The sequence below is a fragment of the Antedon bifida genome, chromosome 1, assembly GCF_963402885.1.
Source record: "Antedon bifida chromosome 1, ecAntBifi1.1, whole genome shotgun sequence".
Lineage (NCBI taxonomy): Eukaryota > Metazoa > Echinodermata > Crinoidea > Comatulida > Antedonidae > Antedon > Antedon bifida.
Window position 1 is genome coordinate 13,680,590 of NC_136226.1, and position 24,593 is coordinate 13,705,182.

The 24,593-nt window shown below is 31.2% G+C and overlaps 1 protein-coding gene across 1 annotated transcript in view; it reads right to left on the minus strand.

Moving 5' to 3' along the window:
* Window positions 1-1,080: 1,080 nt before the first annotated feature.
* LOC144834908 (melanoma receptor tyrosine-protein kinase-like) overlaps window positions 1,081-24,593 on the minus strand; it is a 49,369-nt gene continuing 25,856 nt past the window's right edge. Inside the window, exons 6-29 of the mRNA XM_078689895.1 lie at window positions 22,239-22,287; window positions 22,065-22,151; window positions 21,513-21,633; window positions 20,892-21,059; window positions 20,094-20,296; window positions 19,387-19,528; window positions 18,796-18,871; window positions 18,493-18,620; window positions 18,275-18,365; window positions 18,063-18,134; window positions 17,471-17,710; window positions 16,794-16,849; window positions 14,048-14,189; window positions 13,756-13,791; window positions 13,470-13,583; window positions 11,544-11,639; window positions 10,928-11,113; window positions 9,877-10,032; window positions 9,593-9,668; window positions 9,117-9,263; window positions 8,715-8,812; window positions 8,465-8,626; window positions 6,820-6,925; window positions 1,081-4,945 (exon numbers count right to left, since the gene is read on the minus strand). Of these exons, the coding sequence (XP_078546021.1) occupies window positions 4,527-4,945; window positions 6,820-6,925; window positions 8,465-8,626; window positions 8,715-8,812; window positions 9,117-9,263; window positions 9,593-9,668; window positions 9,877-10,032; window positions 10,928-11,113; window positions 11,544-11,639; window positions 13,470-13,583; window positions 13,756-13,791; window positions 14,048-14,189; window positions 16,794-16,849; window positions 17,471-17,710; window positions 18,063-18,134; window positions 18,275-18,365; window positions 18,493-18,620; window positions 18,796-18,871; window positions 19,387-19,528; window positions 20,094-20,296; window positions 20,892-21,059; window positions 21,513-21,633; window positions 22,065-22,151; window positions 22,239-22,287 (3,171 nt within the window). The 3' untranslated portion in view covers window positions 1,081-4,526. The remainder of the gene's footprint in view (window positions 4,946-6,819; window positions 6,926-8,464; window positions 8,627-8,714; window positions 8,813-9,116; window positions 9,264-9,592; window positions 9,669-9,876; window positions 10,033-10,927; window positions 11,114-11,543; window positions 11,640-13,469; window positions 13,584-13,755; window positions 13,792-14,047; window positions 14,190-16,793; window positions 16,850-17,470; window positions 17,711-18,062; window positions 18,135-18,274; window positions 18,366-18,492; window positions 18,621-18,795; window positions 18,872-19,386; window positions 19,529-20,093; window positions 20,297-20,891; window positions 21,060-21,512; window positions 21,634-22,064; window positions 22,152-22,238; window positions 22,288-24,593) is intronic.

The following is a 24,593-nucleotide window of genomic DNA, read 5'->3' on the forward strand; positions in this document are numbered from 1 at the left end:
ACACCAACCACAACAAAAAGCCCTGCTTCCGGTTTATCTTCAACAGTACGCATGTCAAAACACAGCAAGTGAAATAATCACATGGCATCACAGCAAATGTAAAAAACGACCAAAAGTTTCTATTTACTACGGAAATTTTTCATCATATAATATAAATAGAAATATATAAATTTTATAGAAATGGTTTGGTATAATATAACAGGATTTTTTTTTTCATGAAACATTACAAAAATAAAACAATAATATTGAATTTATTATCTTACTTTTAATTATTAAACATGGCTTCCAAATTTGGTATTCATAGCATATCATTATTTACACATAAATATAGTTGCGATTCTACATAATAAAATATTAACTACGAACGTACACAGATCAGTTGAGAAAAAAAAACGTCATTTTACAAAAAAAAACGTTTTTTGATCAGTGTCAAAATTCTGTACGAAATAGAAATATCAAAGTATCCTTTTTGCTATTTTTTTCCGTTTTATGTTGTATGTACAAATTTTTATAACTCAATATTTTAGGTTTTTAGCTCCTTCACCACAGATCTACTGATATTTGGGTGGGTAGTAGGATTGAGTTCCTTAAGCGTACACTTACAAAGAATATAGTTATGTTGTGATGAAAAATAATTTTTAAACATTCTGCATCTGTACAAAAAAACAGAACAGGTATATTTAATGTTCGTATGGGCAGAATTTGTAAAAATTAAGCTATGCATTAAGCATATTATGTACATCAAAATATGTGCACATGATGTATGCTTACCTATGATCTGAAGTGATGAGATATAACGTTCTCTGTGCAGATCATCATGCACTTGTATATAACACAATTTTAAAGTTGAAAGAAACTCAAATATACCAACATACGATACAAACAAAAATAGGTGTCTTTTCTTTCCCTGCGGACTGTACATGCAGAAAAGGTGTAAATGCAAAGAAATTCCGAAATACTCAAAATGATAAACGTACGATAACATCATTTTGACACAAATGTTACACACGTATACCACGCTATATGTTACAAGAAATATGCCATGTACGATGACATATGACCTGAAGATTATGAGCACCGAATTTGCTAGCTGGATGTGATTATACATTGTGCATGAAACGATCAGTAAAAATATTGGATCATCATTCAAAAAAAAAAAAAAACTTTGAAAAACTCTTTAAACCAATGTGTGTGAAAATAAATACTAATAGTAATAACAATTTGTCATATTGTTCCTGTACAGGTAGTGAATGAGATATCAGAATATGTTTAGTTTTAATAAACAAAGAAATAGATTACTTGCAATTTAAGTAAAGAAATGACATCTTGTTATATAATAAAAGCAGCGACAATAATGAATACATTTTTTACAATTAATCAAAATTATATTTGTTTTCCAACTGTCTACAATGAATGATCGTAATGACTATTATATAACTGTAAAACATTAGATGAGGCAAGATAAACAACAGGGGCAATGAATATTAATACATTAAAACATCACACTTATAATCAAAAATGTATACATAATTACAAAAATCATCAACTAAATTATAAACTAATTTCTAAAATATAAAATAACATTAAGTAGATGAGATATAAATACATGAAAGAACAGATAATTATATAAAAAGTTAAAATATTAAGCTAATTCTAATCAAGACAAATTATAAACACATGCATCATCCAAACCTTAGTACATGTAAAGGCATCATAATCAATCAAATCAAAAACATTAAATTATAACAAACATTATTCTTAACATTATTTTTTCCCATAAACTACCTGCAGAGACATACTGATTGACTCTGTAAAAATTTAAAAGTTGTTTTTGCTTTTCCACAAGTCTTTTCTTTTTATTACCCATATGTAATGTTTATCTTATCACTCAATCCTAGTTTAAGCTGCAAGATCATCACACTTTAGAATCAATTATTATAGTTTGATTTAGGAGTAAAAAACTAGCTGTTGTTACTCCTTCAATGACTTATATTGTTTAAATAACTCATCATAATGCTAAGCTTTGTTTACACTATTAAACAAGTTTGACAACAAATGTGTTATGCTTAAATATGGTAGTGATATGACATCATCACATTTTTTGTCACATAAAGTTTGTAGACAGAGCTTCAAATAATGAATATATAGGTTTGCTAAAATGATAAGAGAAATGTTTTACCACATACCATGATGTATAAGGCATGCATACACACATTTTAACAAAATAATTATTAGGAAAATCAGTAAAAATCATATTACAATAAAACCAATAAGAAATGCAATGCAATGCAAGTTACCAATTCAAATAAATCATATTTTTTTGTAAGCTAATAAACAAAAAATTATCACGATGCTTTAATAGAGATAATTATTGATCATATTTAGTAAAATACCTAAAGTAGGTAGTAAAACATAATTATTGCAAATATGTATTCCACAATTATTTCCAATGCTGGTTTTCATTCAAATTTGCAAAATCATTGCTAATTAAAATAAATTGCTTTTTATGTTTGCCGTTTGTTAAACTTTAATTTCTGGAAACATTTGGGTTATTGTTTGTTGGCACAATTTACTTTTGAAAGACACTTCTTATTGCACAACTAAAACAACAAAACAAACGGTTTTAGTTCATCAAAATCTTCTGTGGGTTCAATTCATTTTGTTGGAAATTTATTCAGCAATATAATTTTATTTCTTTTCATGGAACAATTTAATTTCTCTTACAAAATTTTATTAATAAAAACTTGGCATTTAGGTAAGTATAATGGACACCATGTTAAAACAAAATTATTTAATAACAGTACTATAAAACTTAAGTTAGTAAATTAATTGTTGATATAATACCATTTACAGTAGTTCAGTTTGGTTAAATTTGCAACAAAAAACCAACAGAAAACAAATCTTTTCTAAAATTGAAATATCTGATGTTTTTCAAACAGTATATACAGTACATTTGCTCTATATTATTGTAGTTAAAATAATATATCTACTATTTTGTACTTACTGTATGTGTTGTACTGTAAATACGCATATGATTTAAAGCTTAGAGAAACCTTAACTAACAAAGCTATTTTTTCTACAAGGTTTTTATTGTTTGTAAAGCCTAATGCATTACTATAAATATAATTTGTCACCCTTATACCCTTTTCACATCTGCAAAAAGTAACAACATGTAACAAGGTTTGCATAGTGTGAAGACAATTTTGTGGAAAATCTACTGTATAAGAAAACACACTGATGAGATGCCTGTTTTTTTCCCGAGATGTCCAAAGTTTTACAGCGCATGTGTAATAGCCATGCACAAATAGCGGCCAAACTATACTTTCTCACAAGATTTCTCAAGGTTCATGTATGCGTGTATGAAAACAAATCCTATCTTCTTCTATGTCATTTTATATACATATTAATAATCCTTATTTTCATTAAAATTTACAAGAGAGTCCTTACCAAATGTTAATTAGAAATGCTGAATCCTGAAAATCCATTACCGTATAAATTTAATTATCGTGATTTATTCATAAATTGCATATTTTTTCTCAATCATTAAATGTTGTAGATTATTCTAATATTATGAGATTACTGGCAATGTTCTATCCAAAATACATAAGAATTTATAATATAGGCACCGATGTTTGTCAAAATCTTTTTAAAAACATTAAAAACAAATAACTACACCAAAATGCATGTTTCAATTAAATAACACTATTTACACTCCTCAATTCACTATGCCATCATATTGTACACATTAGTAAACACCACTATGCACAATGATGGTATAGTGTATTATAGACAAAACTTTAATATAAAAATACTTATACAAATTTACTTATAAACTATATAATACACGATACTATTAAGAATTAGCTGTACTTATCACATAATGAAAAAACATAAAAAAATAAAGTAAAATTCTTTACAAAATTCAATGTAATGACAACATTCATTATAATTACAAATAGATCAGTTTAGCTTAGTTTTACTGGATGCAACATTAAGAATTGGTGCAGTAGAACACATTCATTGAACATCATACAACATTGTTGAATAATCGCGCAATACGACAAGCATCATTGCATATTAACACGTACAGTTGCGAATGTTCTCTTAAACATTCAAATGTTACTAAGCATAAAACGGTCATCACATAACTACACAATTTGCTAATAAAGGCATTAAAGCATTTCGATATAACTATTACAACTTGATTACTGTAAAGCCATTGTGTGACTCTAAATCTTAGCAATTTTACAAATCAAAAATTGATTCTATTTTGTTCGTAACTGGAAAATTCCCATACTGTTTATCAAAGCCTTCAAAAAATATATACATCTTTAAATGAACACTTGTTGTATATAAACAATGGTGTATTCCGAGTAAAGCCAATGTACTTTTGGTAGACATAAAAAACCACAAAACCAACTAACAGACAGTATATCTAGTACAGATGGAGCCTCTATTCTGTACTGTATAATTATGCACTATTTACAGGTTTTATATATATATATTTTGTGGAATTTAGCTAAGCCTCAGACCGATGACTCAAATCTTCCTCCATTAACCAATGGGTCTTGTTCTGCTGGCCGCGACATAACCTGCATTTGGTCATCAACATATACGTTTGAAACTGCACGTGGTCGTATACCCTGAAGTGGTGCGTCACTCGATATGCCATTATCGCCGCATGTGTCATCATTTTTGGCTGCTCCTTTCTTGCCCTTCTTGTTATCTTTTGGTCCCGTTGGTTTACGATCCCATGGATTTTTACTCTTTAGTTGTGGGCTGGAATCAAGTGTGTTTAACGAATGATATTCTGGATTGTCAATGTGTGGACCGATGGCCATTGAGTCTCCTGTGACCTCTGATAAACCCATGTAATCACCCAGGTTACTAGAGTTTGCTGGAATTGTTGGTGCATCTCCGTTCACTCCCACACTTGTACGTAATCCTAAAAGGAAAAAAGACACAAACATTTATGATTATTTACACTTCAAACAGGCATTTAAAAATCTTGATACTGCATAGCTGGTAGATAACATGCTTGTAAATCTAAATACACATTTTAAAAACATCAAATCAAACTGGGAAGTGTAATCTAGAACTATTCAGGAGATACATTTATAACATACACAACATTCATTTCAAGTACATTCTACGAAAATGCTCAATAGTTATGCTGTTATCAACACCAGGTAAAATATTATTTTATATATTACAACAAGTGTTCTGAAGGACCTCTTGATCTACATTAGAATCTGTTTAATATTATTAGTAAAATGTGAGACCATGAAATGTTTATTATAAAATCCATAAACCCCTTCTTGTTAATTGTCAAAAAAAATAGGGTTTTATTTGAAATATCAAAGATTTTCTATTATAAGGTAACCTTTTATAAGTTAATTCATTGGAATAGTTATATAATTGTAACTTATTTGTGATCTGTTTGTCTAATGTAAGTACAATATATAATAATATAATTAAAATAAGTATCTTTTAAATATTGGCCATTTCAAACTATATTTAGTAAAATATCCACAAAGGTTAAGAAGAATATTTTAAGTTACTATTTTGGCTGTATTCCGGTAAAATTTTTTCTTCTCTCTAATGTAATTTCCATGTTTTAAGGTATATGATGGTATTGTGTTTTATGTGTTCTCTACAATTTCAAATTATGCATTTAAATTCTAATGCTGATATATGTAGTTTTACTCTAAATCATAATATTGAAAAAAAGTCAAACTAGAAAAAAATACAACATATTAAGGTATACACAAATTCTTTGGTTAGTTCCTTTTTATCTCTGTCAAAACATGAAGACAAGGATAGATGCACAGACAATACCTTGTTTAAATGGGCAGTTATAGTATATAGTGTGGATTGTCATTACTTTGTAAATTTGTAAAAATTACATAGCATGGCAACAATTGCACCTGGATGATAAATGGTGGTTTACTTTTGTTAATGTATACAATTGATTGTAATTTTCATGTAAGACTTGCCTCAAAGTTATTGTAATGTTTTAAGTAGTTAGTATTCCTTTGATTCCAGCTCAAGTATATGTATGACAACATGATGTTATATTTTGTTACCAATATTAAACAGAATGTCCATCTAGAAACTACACTATATACTCTGTTAATGTATAGTGCCCTCTAACATTGTTTAACTTGTTTGTTTTAGTACTTAACTAGAGTGCATCTGTACACTTACTCACATGCCTTATGGAATACAATTACAAAATGATACACAATATTTAGAAAAAGATGAACCAGAAAAGAGAGCTTTGAGAAATGTCAATGAATGAATGGATGAAACATTTAGAAGTTGGGGTAGAGAGTAAGGCAACCAAAGATTACAAAGATAAGGTGAGGAATGAAGTGGACTGGAGGAAAATGTTACAAAAGTACAAAAGTGTGGAGTGGATGATGCAAAATGAAATGGAGAGATCTAAAGAAAGAAAATGTTAACAGCCGTTTATTCAATATATTCTCCACACATAAAAAAAATGATTATAATAATTATTATATTAACAAGTTCGATAGTAATTAAAAACATTCATGTGATGATCCTTACTTACTCTTGTACCAAAGAAGAACGAACAAATAAAACAGCTAAATAATCACTTCAAAATAATGCAATAAACCAAAATTTGAATCTTTTATATTATAAATATTTATTGTTATATCAGCTGCATAGCACAATTTAGCAAAATAAAAATTGTTAAAAAAAAAGTTACAGTCTGCTGACAAATGAATGATGTGAAAAGAGATTGAAATGCAAGGACAAGAGAGAATATTCGACCAATCACAATAACCATCTCACCTGATTCCAATTCATCTTCGGACTCTTCCATTTTTTCTTTGATCAAATCCTGATAATGATTAACAGGTTCCTCATTAATATATTCAGCCTCCCCTGGTGGTATACCCTGTAGAAATAATGGTTTTAGCCACTAACTTTAAGATGTGTTTTACTGAACTAAGGTTATTTTAGAGTAGTTAAATTCGGCGTTCTATGATGGATATGTCAAGCATACAATATAATGTGTGATGTATAAAACCGTTGCGCTTAAGTCCTTAAATATGTGCAGTGAGTTTATATTTGTAGTTTCAGATGAATAATAAAGAATTATAAAATGAAATGATAACATATTCCGTGGTAGGTGCTTTGTAATAGTTATAGTATTTTATGTAATGAATACATTCAATGAACATAGCCATTCCCTAGCCAAATGATACCATGCATACAAATACTGTAAATATTATAGAGGGCTCCTGAACATCTACAAATAACAACAGTATTCTCTTAAATCAGACTTTATGAAGTTATATATGCCAGTAGGTAGTTGTAGAAGTATTGGCATAAACAAAGAGCAACTAATTTCTTTAGGACTGTCCGAGTTCATCTCTATCAGTTTTGTATTTTTCATGTTTTTCTTTTTGTTTCTACTTCCTTTAAAAATTAAACCATGAAAAATGTTTTTTTCCCTCAATGATTAAACCATTTTCTGAATGTGACACATTCACCACAGAGCCATACAAAACCGACTTAACACTTAGGGGATAAGAATGTAGTTGGAAAGTGAAACAAGTCCACCAGAGAGCCATGCAAAACCGACTTAACACTTAGGGGATAAGAATGTAGTTGGAAAGTGTAATAAGTCCACCAGAGAGCCATGCAAAACTGAATTAACATTGCAACTGGACACTAGTTTAAGTAATTAAGTAGTTTCTTGAGAAAGGAATACACCAAGATCCATGCAAATCATGCAGCAACATACAAATTACTATGCAGTTAAATATTTTATTTTCAAATCAAATAAAATGAACATTTATTTATTATTCAAAATGAAAAAGTCAAAGTATAATCAATTGGACAATCCAATTGGAACTTGTGTAGGGCAAGCAAGCATTTGCATTATTATTATGTGAAATCTGCATTCTACGAATATCGTACAAGAATAGATATATGCTCAATAGTATAGATACTGTTTGTTAGTTACTTTAATAGTGCAGAGAATAATAACAATGTCTACATGACAAGAAATAAATGTTATTGATGGTAAAAGAAACTAACACAGACACTCTTACTTTCCATCTGTTTTGAACACACACACACACAAAGTAGTACACTTTTATAGCAATGGTGTGTCCGTATATACATCATATGGAAAAATAGGTCCATTTAAAAAACTACATCTCAAAAAGAAATACAACTGTATATTTTTATATCTAATTAAAATCGTCAACCTTTCAATATAAATAAATACCCATTTCACATGGCTTAGCAAAACTCCGGAATTTGCAAACATTGAGTCGCACAACATACAAAATGTATACGTTTGGAAATTCCAGAGTTTTGCTAAGCCATGTGAAATGGGTATTTATTTATATTGGAAGTTTATCGATTTTAATTAGATATAAAAATAAAATAAATATCCCACTGAGAACACACTAGTATTACTTACGTCAATTTCAGTAGACAGATCCATTGGAGTGAGATAGTCCTCAGCCTCAACAAGAGCATTACTACTAAGTATACCATTCTGACAAACTGCATCATCATCATCAAAGAAGTCGCTATAAAATTCTTCTTTATCGAACGTTGGTAACTGCTTCTCATCATCATTCTACAAAATTTATAACATAAATAATATGAAATCATGTGAAATTCCCAAAAAATGAAACATCAGGACTTATGAACTTTTCTCTCCTTACCTCAATTACAACAAATCTCTGTGGGTCTTGAGCCATCTTTCCAAATTCTTCAACAAGGAAGGAAAACTTTGGTCGTGCAGTTGGATCAATAACCCAACCTGTAAACAAATTTTAAAACATTTTGTGAAATTACTATAAAACAAACGCATTATTAAAAGTTATATTATTTGTAAAAATTACCTATACTGAAAATGGCATGAAAAACTTGATGGTGAATTGAATGCCAGTATGGTACAATGTATGCATCATAGTTGCACAAACATACCATTTTGGGAATTTGCTAGGCCTACCAACTCCCAACATGTGGACGTCTTGAGCTGCTATGCAATGTATTGACATAAAGCTGTCATAGGCTAATGAGGGTTTAATACAAATGGGTCTACAAAATGAATAATAACTTACACTTAAGTAACAACATGTATACATCTATAGTGCATATCGTGGGCTGTTTAAGACGTTCTCCTTTATCAATCAGATCAAGAATATCTCGTGCTCGATGACCTTCATATGGTTTTGACCCAAAGGTCATCAATTCCCAAATTGTAACACCTATATGGGAGAAAAGTCACATGTTAACTTTATTCTATTATTAAGGTTTTTGTTTTTCTGATCCAACTACTATTATGTTTTATAGTATTGTGTGTATGCTTTGAGTGCCAATTCAATTTTATTTAACAACTGAGGCCTAGATCAACACATGGTTGTTCTTACTTGGGGCCATATACATACACAATTTCAACAATGTTTAACACATGGAGACAATGGTACTGCAACCCTTTGCCTCTCCTTAGCACACTCAAGTCTATGTGTTTAAATGTTGCTGAAATCAATAAAATAGATAAATAAATAAATACAATATTTGCTAGTCAAGAACTTACCAAAGCTCCAAACATCACTTTCATGGGTAAAAAGAGCATACTTCAAACATTCAGGAGCTAACCACTTCACAGCAACCTAAAATAAAGGTCAAATAAATACACTTAAATTACGGTCAATGAACAATCAATTTGCACATAACTAAAAAGTTTATATATGTAATGAAGATGATAGTTGTGTTATGAACTATTGTAATATCACGTTTCAATTGTAATGTAATAATTAACAATTGTATGTAAAAATTAATTAACAATTAGTGTAACAATTCAACTAGAGGACAATGTACCTTTCCACCTTCTGCAAGAAATTTCTGCTGATCTACATCAAGAAACTTTGCCAATCCGAAATCTGTAATTTTTACTTGATTGGGACTTTGTACAAGAACATTTCTGGCTGCCAAGTCTCTGTGAATCAAATGTTTTGATTCTAGGTACTCCATACCCTAAAATTATTTAAAACAAAACGTATAAATATATCAAAATATTGTATTCTCATAACATCTTTGTGTTTGTTTGAAGTAAACTGTAAGGCTAAGCCTACACTATCAAACTAGTTTGACAAAAAATTGTGATGTGCCCAAATATGGTAGTGATATGACATCATCATGTCCATATATGGGCACATCACATTTTTTCGTCACATAAAGTTTGATAGTGTAGATAAGGCTTAACAACAACTCATTTTGTGAAACTGTACTTATTGTAGTTAATACAATTAGTTGTCTGCTGACCTCTAATTCAATATTCTGAAATAAAACTTTCCATGACAATCAGATAGAAGTAGATATATTTTTTTAATTTATTTATTTCAACAATATTTTATGAGGGTGGTCCATCCAGCATCAGCTGATCATTAGGGACCCTCAAACAATACAAACAGTAAATACAAAATAAACTATAAAAACACAAAATTAACAAAGATATAAAAAAAATATATATATATATATATATATATATATAAACACATTAGGCAATGAACTTTATACAGTAGGCCAACAATAAAAGAAGGATAAAAAGAAATAAAATCAGAGAGAGAGAAACAGGTGTTTTTTCAAAAGAGATTTAAAGGAGAAGAAATTTTAAGAGTTACGAATGCTTAAAGGTAGAGATTTGAAGAAAGAAGGAGCATTGAAACTAAAAGAAAGTTTAACGATTTCAAGGTAAGGACGAGGGATAAGAAGATCTCCTTCTGCCCAACATGGGCAGCAAATAAATTGTTTAATAGGGTTTGTGTTTTAACAAATATACAACTCCATTTATCAGTTTGTATTAGTTGTATCTATCTAAGTAGTCTTAATTTTAAGACTAGTATTGATTTACATGAAAAAGAACAAATACCTCGGATATTTGCATACTCCAGTTCAAAAGATGGTATGCACCAATCTGATTATGGTTCTTTCGGACATAGTCTAACAATGCCCCCAGTGGCATAAGCTGAGTAATCATCATCATAGGCTCAGACATACAGACTGCAAGTAGACGTAATACACAACGATGCTCAACCGTTGCCATTACACCAGACTCCTTGAGTTATAAAAAATGAACAAAATGGATTAAAACAAATATAAATAAATAAATAAATATAATATATAAAATAAAATAAACATTAAAAGATCTATATGGATGTATCTAGTTATTACTATGTACCTAGTTGACTTAAATAATACCTCTATCCTTTGAAGTATGTTTATAAGAATGAATGGAATTGCCATTTAATCAGACACCAGAATCACAATTTTCTAGTTTTTACAATTTTGGCTTTCACATAATAAAATTGGTTTTAAAATCAATAATAACAAAATAATGAAAATTCCAGCGGTCCTCAAATAAAACAAAATGCATTTTTAAACAGTTACTAATCTAATACAGTAGAAACAGAACCCCTCATTTAGGACATTCAGTGAGAAACTTTGTTTTGTCCTAATATAGGTCTACTGTACACTTTTGTACTTACAGCTAGTAGCTCATCACTAGACGAGGGCGACATATCCTGAAGAACTTTGATAGCAACTGGAATTCGAAAACGTTTATTATCAGGAACCCAAAATCCCTGAAAGTTAAAGAAAAGAATATGCTGTATAATTAAATAAAACCCAGTTGAAGTCTTTGGAGGGATGGGGGGGGGGGGGAAGTTGGAAGGGGGCAGGGGTGATGATGTTATTTGGTCACTTTTTGTGGGAAAGTGAAGAAAAAAGGTATAGAGATGATATTGAGACATTGAGAAAGATTTTTTTTTTAATCAGTGCATTTGGAAAAAAAAAAACAAATTAAATTAATATATCACTTACAAAATGTAATTTGATATAATAGTTCATAATTATTATATATAAATTCAGTGCTGTAATTAATAACTTATAGTACTCTAATAATTACACAAACGTTATTTCATGAGATGCTCAAGGGAAATTGTTTGCAGATTCATTTAAAAACCTGTCATTCTTGATAGCTTTTTGTGATTCATTGTTCACTGGACACTAATATTTAAGTCTTTCTATAATTACTTTTTACACTGCAATTTTTATTATCGGTGAATAAAAATTTGTTTTGAATACTATACATAACCACACAGATTTAATTTATTAACGAGTACAATTCCATGTTAGAGTGTAATCCCACCACCTACAGTAGTTAAGACTAAATTTGGACACAAGACTCTGTCTGGTCAATCCAATATTAAAGGAAAGGAACAACCTAATATTTTACCTAACTATTATAAAAGTAACCCTACCAACTTAATATTCAGAACAATTTATGTTTAAATCGGATTTGTAGTTTTCTAGTAAACAGGATTTTAAAGCTGTTTTCAAGACATTTGAAAATCGCCATCTTGTGCTCATGGCAGCCTGTTTGTGACGTCAGATACGGCCGACGAACATTTTAAGATTCGCGGTTGCATTCAGCGCTTCTATTGGCTAAGCGAATCCGCTAATATGATTGGCTAATAACGCGACATGCGGTCATGCAGGACGGCGATGACACGGTATGAGCATGCGCTGACTTGGTAAACAAACCTTCGATCGATCTTTTCTTCTGCAAGCCAATTCGTAAATCTTTCAGCTATTGTTAATCTATTGTTACTTTTATTGCCTAGCTGTTTCAAACGGGATTTGGTAGGGGAATTAACTGACAAACCTTCCAAACGGAGGCTGTTGGTTGACGATGCAGTGTCTACTTTATTTTTGTTCAACACGAGTTCTAGGCCTAGTGTAAGGCATACAGTACAGATACACTGGCCGCAAGTACACCATTCTTCGACGGCTTGTTATGCTCAAGAATGTTCTTTTTTCCTCATCAGCACGATGCAAAACTAACTCTCTTTCTATATATTCTGGTTCCAAATTTTCTGAATTATAAAAACTCCAAGCCATATTCCGAAAATATTAAGTATGTTAGGCTATTTAATTGATTTTATTTATGGTTATATCCCGCACTTCCATATTGAAATACTGTACTAAGACGATGGACGCTTGGATTTGCTTGAATGCGTCCACCTAATCTGACGTCACTTAATTGCTCTTAACCTGTCAAAATGGCGCTGTTCAATTTCCGATATGTTGTCGTTTAAAAGTCTATTTTTTAACTAAATTGCTTACTATTGTACCTTGAACCATTGTAATCATGTTTTTATTATATTTATCTATAAGCACAATGGCACATTTAGCCCAGGGTGTTCCTTTCCTTTAAGGCATTCAGGGAATAATCACACCCACTATTTATTATTCCTATTCCCCTGTAACTATATTCATTGTACATAAGGATTTGAATCTAATCGCAATTCGGATATTACACAGTAGCAAGTGTACATTTTGCAATATCTATAGTATAAACATTAATAATTTTACTTGGTCACACTCGGTAAATACTGTTACTTTACACTTACACTGTAGACTGTACCAAAGGCACCAGCTCCTAGTTCAGCGCCTTTTATGATCTCCGTCTGTTTAATGATGGTCAACTTGGCTTTATTTGGAGCACGCCCACTTGCACGAGCAGTCTACAACAAAGAATTAATAATACGTATTGTTCTAACAGAAACTGAAATAGCCATAGATTATAATGTAAAATTTCAAGATAATTTGTTGTGTTAAGTTTATTTCTTTGTTTCTAAACTCTGCAAAATAAATTATAATATTATAGGATAATAAATTTCTATGTAAAATACTTACAACTCTGTTGAACTTAGCATCATGTAATGGTACTTCCTAAAATAAAAAAAAGATAACATTTAAATCAAATAAAGGTTTATAAAAACCACCGCCAAAGAAAAATGCAGCTCCTTGATGGTAAGCTGCCATGGATCCATCGAGGCCCTAACCCAAATTTCCTCAATTTGAAGATTATCATCATACAAATACGAGGGATGAGTGAATTATTTCACTCTTCCCTGCAAATACAAAGTATTTAAGCAGGTTTGTACACAACAAAATGACCTAAAAACTTGGAAGAAATGAAACTCACAACAGCTGCTGGTAAATCATAGTATTCTTTAGATTCTTTCTTTCGTCTGAAGTAGCAATAAAAGACGAGCATCAGCATGACTATGATTGAGAGAACGGCACAAACCAGACCAACCACTATTCCTACAACGTTGTCATCCGACCTAAAAGAAATAAAATACACACATTATGATCAAATAGCAATCAATCACTTATTTGAAGCTTTAAAACTGTCAAAAACAATAAAAAATCAAATGTTTTATTTTCAAACTACTTATTCTGTTAGCACAAGACGTAGCATTATTCAAATTTTATTCACATTTTATGCAAACATATGCAGTAGTGTTTAGTGCAAACTTCATGCCAATAATCTGCAAATGTTGTAAAATGCTTGTCTTATTATAAACCTGAATAGAGCCAACCAAAGATGTTTTTAGTAATACAATCCAAGCTTCAATTTGATTTCAAGCTAAAAATTAAAAAATAAATATTTTTTAATCCAAGATGCAGTTATCTGGTTACCTAACAAATTTGATTGCTCAATTTATTCTGCAAAACAACATAAGAAATTGAATAGATACTCCAGCTTTGATTTAGTATTGGTCTAGCATATACCACACTAAGGCCCTGTTCAGACCCATGGCGTTAGACCGTTTTAGCGTACGACGCTAAAAGAATGTGTGTCTGAACAGTTGGGGATTAGCGTACAACGCGTTGTACAACGGTTGTAGCGTTGTAGTGGAAAACGGTTGATAGTACCGTTTTAGCGTACGACGCTACTGTAAGTCAACGTTGTATCCAATCAGAACGTTTCCTGTTATGACGCGAAACAAGGTTTGACCTAGGCTGACATCTTGTATCGTCAATGTGTGAGAGATGGATTTCAACAACAAAAAGGCCAGAATAAATAAGGCCTAACTAGGCTACAAATACAACTGTTAAAAAAAAATAGGCTACAAACTACATGTATCAATTGATTACCATTATATTTTCTAACAAATGACATAAATAAATTCACCTTGTATTTAAACATAGTGACTACGACCCCGTCCCCTTTTAGGCCTAGGCCTAGCTAAGAGCCATTCACGCATTTCATTCAAGCTAAAAACTAGCTTGGTGGGACATCAAGTCACTCATTCATATATGAGGCAGACTAGACTGGACAAGTTTAATGCTGAAAACCCCCTAACTCCTAAAAAATTCAGTAAACAAACAAGGGGAGCTGTGTCATTTTTATTAGCAAGTTAAGGGGTTTTTTTAACTGACTGGTCTGGACTAATCACAATCAATTTTTTTCCACCCATATGTGATTAACACAATCTCCATCTTCATCATTTGGAGGCCTGCTTTATTTTCGTAACACAAGAGCCTGGGGAAAATGTTTTTTTACTACAAAATAAAACAATAGAAATATAAATTTGGCTTTACTATATTTTTCTTAAATAAATGCTGAGGTATGTTTTATTTACGGCAAATGTTGTCATAATTGTAGGGCTGAGATCTAGGCCTATATACAGTGGAAATAATGATGAAAACACGTGGGTAAGAGCACATGAATATGCAACTAGAACCAACCTAAATGACGCACTTCCGTTGTAACGATAATCGTACGCTATGGGTCTGAACACCTCATTTTTTTCTCTGCGGTTTGTAATGTGACCTTGCTAGTAACGTTGTACGCTAAAACGGTCTAACGCCATGGGTCTGAACATAGCCTTAGTGACATGTATGCTATTGTGCCCTACTAATAATGATTACTTAAGAATGATTTTGCATGTCAAGTCTCTTATAAGGGAGCTTTTGATTTGCGATGACCAACCTAGGTCAGGTCAATAATTGTGTTGTTGTTGTTGCTGGCTGCCTGGACCTAGAAACCATCAAACTTGTGTCAAGGTGAGGAGTGAGGACACATGTTGTAGTTTGGTTGTCAATCATCGCAAATCAAAAGCTCTGTATTATTCTATTCCAAGTGAACAACAGAGGTTGACAAAAATGATATCTTAGTATACAGTAAACTAGTACTATACTTAGTATAGGTTGGTACTATACTTAGTAAAGGACAACTACTATACTTAGTATAGGTTAGTAATGTACTTAGTATAGGACTAATACTATACCAAGTATAGGTTAGTACTATACTTAGTAAAGGACGACTACTATACTTAGTAAAGGACAACTACTATACTTAGTATAGGTTGGTACTATACTTAGTAAAGGATGACTACTATACTTAGTATAGGTTAGTACTATACTTAGTAAAGGACTAATACTACACTAAGTATAGGTTAGTACTAAACAGTACGTTGTGCAATTGTTTTTAATAATCAAATAAATTTAAATTCTTTTAAGGCAATTTATTACTGCAATACAATTTAGATTAGATTTGATGTTTCAATTTAATTAAAATAAGTAATTTTTTTCTATATTTGAATAAATGAATATACATTCAGTTCGTGAATAGAAATTGAATGCTTTAATTTATGAATAATAACTTTTCCACTATTTAAATCAATTGATAAATGTTTAAAGCTTTATATCTTGTAATTTCATTAGTTTGAAATTGTTATTATATTCCTGCGATTTTTTTTAATGCAATTAAATTCAGCTGCCGACAAAATGTTATACCGAAATAAAAAGTTTAATATAAATAAGACTACTTTACTTTACTCAGGCAATTTTTTTCTTTTGTATGTCACAAAACTATTTAGTACACTCCATTAAGTACATATTACCAAAACTATTACCACAATATATATAGTATTTCTTACCCATCAACACAAACACCTATCGTCAGATCTTTAGGGCAAGACCGAACACACTCAAACTACAAGAAAATAATCAACATCATAGTTAGTTTAATGTCTTTATGCTGAGTAGACTTCTGACTGCTCCACCTGGGCTAATTTGGTAAAGGTTTTGGATGGGATCTTTCTGAGATGACCTATTGTGTGCAATTTGTTTTATGGTATAAAGTCATAAATAATATTTTAAATGTGTATGGAGATTTTAGAGTTATTGGTAGGGTCGTATGTGACCTTACTCTGATCTTTGGTTGGTGTAGCTCTGCGAAATAGAATAGTATGGCTTTGTTTGCCTGAGTGCCTTCATTGAGCCTGAGGATGTGGCCAAACAGTCACCATCTAGCTTCCATGGCTGGACCTAACTGTTAAAATCACCATCAGTGCAGTGGACCAATTAATCATATATACCTTTCGTAAATACGGTCGCATGCATAGGAAAATACATGGTAGATAAAATCCAAATTTAGTGAAATAAAATTCTCCAAAAAGATTATGAAAATGTTCACTATCCTGACATTGTTATACAATCATGTTTATTTATTATTATTATTTAACTTTATTTCCAAATATTGTAATATAACCACGCACTGTGGGTTACAAAATAATGTTTATAGTCTGTAATATACACATTTTTTAAAACTTACTGTTCCTCCATTGAAGTCAATCTGTGCCTTGGCACATGTTTTACAGTCCTTGGCAGTTGGCCCATTACATCCACTGCTGCATTGTTCATGGCACTGGATGCACTTTCCATTGAAAGCACCCTGATTTGAATCACACTTCTCCACACATTTACCATCAACACTGGTTAATATACAGGACACGCAGTCATCTGAGCTTGGACCTGAACAATTTAGACAAATGCTGTTGCACTCTCGACAAATCTGTACATACAATAATAACAAGATGGCTTGAAATTAAACATATTCACATCAATTACACATTTATTTGACTTAATAACTATATATTTTCATAAGTTTGAATGAAAGTTCATACATGCTGATAAAAATATAAGATGTTTTTTAAACGTTGAAAATTCAAAGTACTGTATGTTGAATTGTGTGCTGTAAACTCATTTAAAAAACATTTTATATTTTTATAAGATTACAAATTTTATTTATTATTTTGTAAAATAATATGACTGACTTAATTCACATTTTAATTAATATATTTTTGCTTCAAACTCTAACAGCAAAGCAACCTGACACACAATTAAAAAAGTTTAGTTATACTTACCCTAGCCTCTGCTATAGCTTTTATTTCATAGAAATGCTCACTACAGGATGCCGTCCTTGGTAGACATTCCCTCTAAAGTGGGTCAAAAATAGTAATACTAATTAGAAAGTAACAAAATCAAGTTAATGAACATGAAACATAACATTCCAACAAATGGAACATTCTATAACGTCCAATGCATTTTGTTTTTAAGTAACGTAACAAGGACTTACAATCTCATGTTTATTCTGATCATGGTCAATCTTAGTAACATAACAATCATCACATCCACCTTCTCCTTTAATGTGCGATTCACCAGTACATCTGCCAAATGAAAAAAAATGTTAGTGAGACAGTTGTGGCTGTGCGAAGGGTGGTTGTGCACTGGGTGGCTGTGCAAAGACATTTTCATGGTACCATAACAACATAACCTGAAACTTTGTTTACTCACCCCAATACACAATCTTTATGGCAAGGTCTGCATACTTTATCAGCATCTGGGTATTTATATTCTGGACACTCTTCTTTGCACTTATCGCCATCTTGGAAATTTCTACAGCTCAGACATTCAGAAGAACTCTATCAAATAGAAATTAAAACATCGAAATGAATTCTATATACAGTGTATCAAACCAGTCAGCCAGCCTAAAAAGAAACCTCTAATTACTATTGTTAAATATCTTGCCATTTGAAGTAAAGTAGTAGGATTTTTTTAATCATTGACTAAAAACAAGGTTATTTATCACCAACTTACTGGTCCAGTGCAAGTCCCATCACACTGTTTGTCACATAGGCCGCATGTTTTATTTTCATTATGATATTCATATTCACTGCAGAAATGAAAAAGAAATGAATAACAAAATGAAGATTATCTGAAGGTTTTCATGGCAAGGATACGCATTAAAGAAATACTTGTCGCAACATATTATTAGTTCAATTCTATTAAAACAAATTCTTTACACCTGTATTCTTAGCAGAAGTCAATATTTTCTCATATCACAACAGCAATACATAAAGAAGTAATATTAATTGAAGATGAGTTGTAGATGAGATGCTTAGCTACTACTTCTATGATCATGGGCTCAAAGTACATTCAGTAATTCTCAGGTACAGTAGAACCTCTCATGTAGGACACCCCTGTCTAGGGGACACGTTTCTGTTGAACAAAATGAGTGGTAACCCTTCTTTGGGACAACCCTATTTAGAGGATACCTCTCTAAGGGAACACTTTTCTGTGTAATATATGTTTGAACACTACATTGAACCCTTTAGGGGAGAGCCCTATTAAGGAGACACTTTGTTGGGTCCCTATAATATAACTATAAAATAATAAAATCCAACAAACCCTCTTGAAGCGTTGCAAAAATTAACACATCTGCTACCTTCTTTACTTTCTAATTTAAAGGATTCGCAATCATAGCAATTATCTGCTCCAACATCCCAGCAACCCCCATAGCATTCTTTATCACATTTATAGCCCTGAGCTTCTACAAAGCAAAAACAAAATATCATGTGTATTAACTGAGTGAATGAATGATCACCATTGTAATTTATTTGTCTAAAGTTCACAAATTCCATTTCCAGAATTTGTTTTAGTGTTGTGTTTACATAAATGGATATATGACCTTTTTATTTTTATGCTTTTTTAAAAATAAATATAGAATCAATGAGCTCTAGTTGTACTTTATTCATTAAATTATGGTTTATTGCAAATAATAATGTGACATTGAAATGGTCTATTCAGTAAGAATTTTTTAAAACTATTTTTTCATGGGGACAATATATTTCCAATATATAAATTATTAGACTAAAAAATGAAATAGATATTTATCAAATAATACACTCAAAAGATGTAGAAAAGCAATAGGTAGATTCTGTAACAATATTTACTTCAAGTTTGTTTTTCCTCGTTGCCTTTGCTGTTAACTGTTTTGTAAATCACATATTTGCCCACTAGGATTGTATTCATATACCAAATAAATAAATAAATAAATGATCATTTTCATAGCCTAGTCAAAATATGTGGGAAAATTGAAGCAATAATTAACGTACCACAATCCCCTCGCAGTTCATTGTTAGAGATGCTAATTTTCTGCTTCTGATAATCTGAAAGAATAGCAGTCCACTTGTCCTCTTTTGCCAGACATAAATTTTCATTGTTTGTAATTTGTACATCGCCTCTTTTAACTGATTTCAATGAACTTAATGACAGTGTTTTCAACACTGATGATTCGGATATAATAATGCTTTCTTCACTGTAAACAAAAAATAGTAATTTTAAATTAATTAGTAATAAAAATTGTGTTAAATAACTATTCGTATTATGTAAATATGTTTGAAGGTGTATTGTCCCTTAAATCATGAAAAATAAAGATGAATTTTAATTTTATAAAATTTACACGTGCTTACATATGGTCTCTCCCAGTCAGTACCGCCGCAATCGGCGATGCTTCCGTGTCAATTTCGCAGTGGGTGGCACAAACAAATAAGACGATATACAGTATAGAACCATTAATACTACAGTAGGCCTACTGCTAAAATGCAGATGACACGAAGCTGACATAGACCTAGTCTGGTATTTAGGCTTAGGTACTGTATTGTACAGTAGATGTTCAAATTACTGTAGGCTAGGCCTAACATGCGGTGCCTCGTCTAAGCTTAGACATCTATTTGACCTTTTTAATACAAAAGTATTTTAAGGTACGTTATAGGCTTAGGCTAGACTTTTAACTAAAATGGCGTTTGCAAAATTATCAACACACGAAAATGTAAAGTGTGTTAAATCGCGAAAAATTATGTACGTGAAAATTATGGCATATACAGTAACTAAAATTGACAATAAATATTTACCCATCCAGCTCATCTCCATGTACTTCTTTTAGATTGCGTAAAAACTTCAAGTTAATTACACCTGATTGATCAACACCAAATATCCTTAGGTAACCCTTTATTATTTCAACATTTTCTAAAGCAAAAAGTTCTCCATAATTCAATGGTATGGTACCACTAAATGGATTTCTAGAAAAAAAAAGATAAAAGCACCTTATTTCTGTTCATAAAAATGTCTATATAGATAACATTTTTAATTATTTTTTTCTGCATACAGTTAAAAAGTCCCATTCCCTACATTTTTTAGATCTAATTTAAGGTCACAAACTACATTTAATAAAACAAAAATACTATGGTCCTATTGCGATAACTTTTTTCGTCTTTAAACGGTTAAAAATATGAAAAATAAGTCGCTATAAATCCCAACATTGCGCACGGACTGATATTTTTGGTTTTCTTCTGTGATTCACCCACTTTCGATCGATTGTAAAGGCCAAAACAAATGGAAGAATCATAACTTTTCAGCGAAAATACCGGGTGTTCCCCAGTCAGTATTAACGGATTCTGGTAAAAACAGAAAGACAATTAAGCAGCAACTATAGACAAATATAGCTAGTGTAATTATTAAAATTATATTATTACCCATGGAATGTTTCCCTATCTATGATCACATTGTGTTTAACAACACGACAGTTTTTATATGTTGCAATATTGTCACCACTGACGACAGTATTCTTGGTAGTAAAGTCAACTCCAAGACAAGCTATAAAAAAACATGTTCTTAACTCATTAGTATACTGTTATACTGGTTCCTGATTGAAAGTGGAAAGTGCATTAAAGCTTGGTTTACATGAGATGCAAAACTATTTAAGAACTGATAATATATAAGGATAATGAGATAATCTAAAGCTATGTACACACTATCAAACTAGTTTGACAAAACAAGTACGATGTGCACAAATATGGTAGTGATATGATGTCATCATGTCCATATATGGGCAAATAACATTTGTTTGTCACATAGAGTTTGATAATGTGGACAGAGCTTTAGAGAATATTGTTTTATATGTTTGTTTGTTCTGTTGTATTTTTTATATATTGTACTTTTGGCTGAATAGAGAATAGAGACAATGATCTGGATAACATTTTGATGAGATCAATTAATGTTTTTAATACTAGCAAGTGAATACTTACAAATAGATTCTTCACATACACCATTAATGTTTGCCCATTCTGGTCGGCACTGCTCCTTGCATTTTCCCTCATCAAGTACTAATTCACCTAGAAAAGAAAAACTTGAAATGTAATAAGGTAATAATCTTGTTTTCAATAAAATAATCTCAATCTTTAAAAATAATGGGTATATACCTGGGCAGGTCTCCACACAACTGTCACCATTAAGAGCATTGCGGCACAACTATTAAAAAAATCAAAATACTGTAGTAACCATTATTAACAATCCTAAAATCATAGATATATGAAATATATTATAGAAATCTGTATTTACAAAAACAATGAAATGATATAAATAAAAAAAAAAGGTAACAATTATAGCATTTATCTGATAATTATCTAATTTGAATGATATATTTATTGGTACATTTTTTGCGAGCCCGTTTCCACAGGAACTTTATCGGTTAATATTTGGCTGTGGAAACATGGCCTAAGAGAGAATAACACTTCCCTGATTCTACAGTCAAAAAAGATCAATAGAAAGTTTATTAAATTTTTACCTTCAGATTTTTAGGAAAATTCCTAATGGGTACACTTCCATTAGGAAGGAATAATTGTGAGTACAGTAGTATGAAGTATTATGTATTTCCATTTTATGGGGAAATAAGGTACAGTACGTTTCAAAATTGGAAAGTGGCGGAAATAACTACTAAATGACTAGTTTTTGTATTCAAATCAAAACAAATAAAGAAACATCATCAAATCTATTTGAGTTCTCATAACATAAATTCAAAATTTTTTTTTACATATTATACAAAATCTGTGCTATAACGTAAAAAGTATAAAGCTATGTTCGTTCTCATAGAACACATTTACTAATACATTGGGGCTTAAGGGAGTAACATTTTCTTTGAAATTTTGAAATCAATACACGTGATATAAATGGATAAAACAGTTTATATAGTCCTTGAGAATTCCATGAGGATTTGTATGTAAAAAATCATTTTAACAGTAAAATAATCATAACAATTTCCCTTATTTTTGCAATAATTAAACCCTTCAAGTACCATATTTATAATTTTTAAAAGTGAAATGTAATGTTAAACCACTAAACATTACTAAAACAACATTAATATATCTTTTTTACTAAGGGCCTGTTTCTGCTGAGCAGAAATAATCGATTATTAACCGTTTATTTTTTTAATCGATTATTTTTGGGCAGCAGAAACGGCGCAAAATAAAATAACCGATTAAAAACACTCAATCCATTGCGTGTTTTAATCGATTATTTCTTGTTTTAACCGATTATTGCGGAGCAGTTTTGAGCTGCAACACAAATAGCGATTATTGACCCCACTTTGACCTCTAGAGTATGGCAAACTCATTCACGTCACAAAGCATGCTGTTTATTTGCGCGATATCGACGACGACGATCAGCAAAACAACGATCGCGATGTAGACCGAATAACAATCAAATGTTAAACAATTGATTTTTATTATTTTGTGGGGGAGAATTATACCGAGAGACTCCAGGATTTTGTGTTACAAGTACACCCTTACATCCCACCAGTCCAGGCTAACGATGTTTTACATGTCCTTTTGTAGGCCTGTTGTCTGTTTCGGTAGAAATATATAGCCTATAGTAGGCCTAGCAGGCCGAAGGTAGAACCAACGAACGGCGAAACGAACTTTTCTCGCCGACGTGTCTTTATTAATATAACATCATTATTCTGTTGTATGTGGTACGGTAGTAGGCCTAGATGTTTTACAAATAATATAGCTTTACGTAAGAGTAATTTTTAATCCTACATGTGAGAGTTTAACGCAGCGATAGGATGTAAACAAACCAACTCTCATCGGCCTTTCATAACTTGAATGCGCTGTGGGGGGAATGATGACGTGATTTTAAAAACCGATTACCTGAATAACCGATTAAAGTCGTAGCAATTTTCAATTGCAACGCGATTATTTTTGTGGTTTGCGGTGACTGGAAAAAATCGATTATTTTGATTTTTTCAGCAGAAACAGACCCTAAATCAGATCACACAAGTACAGTATTCACTTTATTTAAGATTGATTACGGTACTTTTTAAAATACTTTTGTTGTTTTTCTTTGTTTTAATCTTGTACATTTAAACTTTAGAGTAACGCCAACAGTATGTAAACCATTACAAAAAATATGAATTCCAAGAAAAATACAACAACTTTAAAAGGCATTAGAAAACCAAGATTACCAGCCATAGACAGACATCAGATTAATCTTATGCAGTAAATAGATAGCAAAAAGTTATAGCTAAAGTAGTCAGTCATGTCAATATCACACATATTGTGGGCTTCCTGAACATCAGAGGTCAACTATTATTGTACTACAATATTTAATACTGTGCTGTGTTGTTTACCACACCAGGTTGTCAAGAGGTAGCTCGCTCTTGAACTTAGTTCCATTTTTCATAATTGCTTTACTTCTATTGTGTTAATTGTTCAGTTATTGTGTGGTATGGCAATGGTAATTTACAATAACGATGATCTTGGATCTTGATATCCTTGATT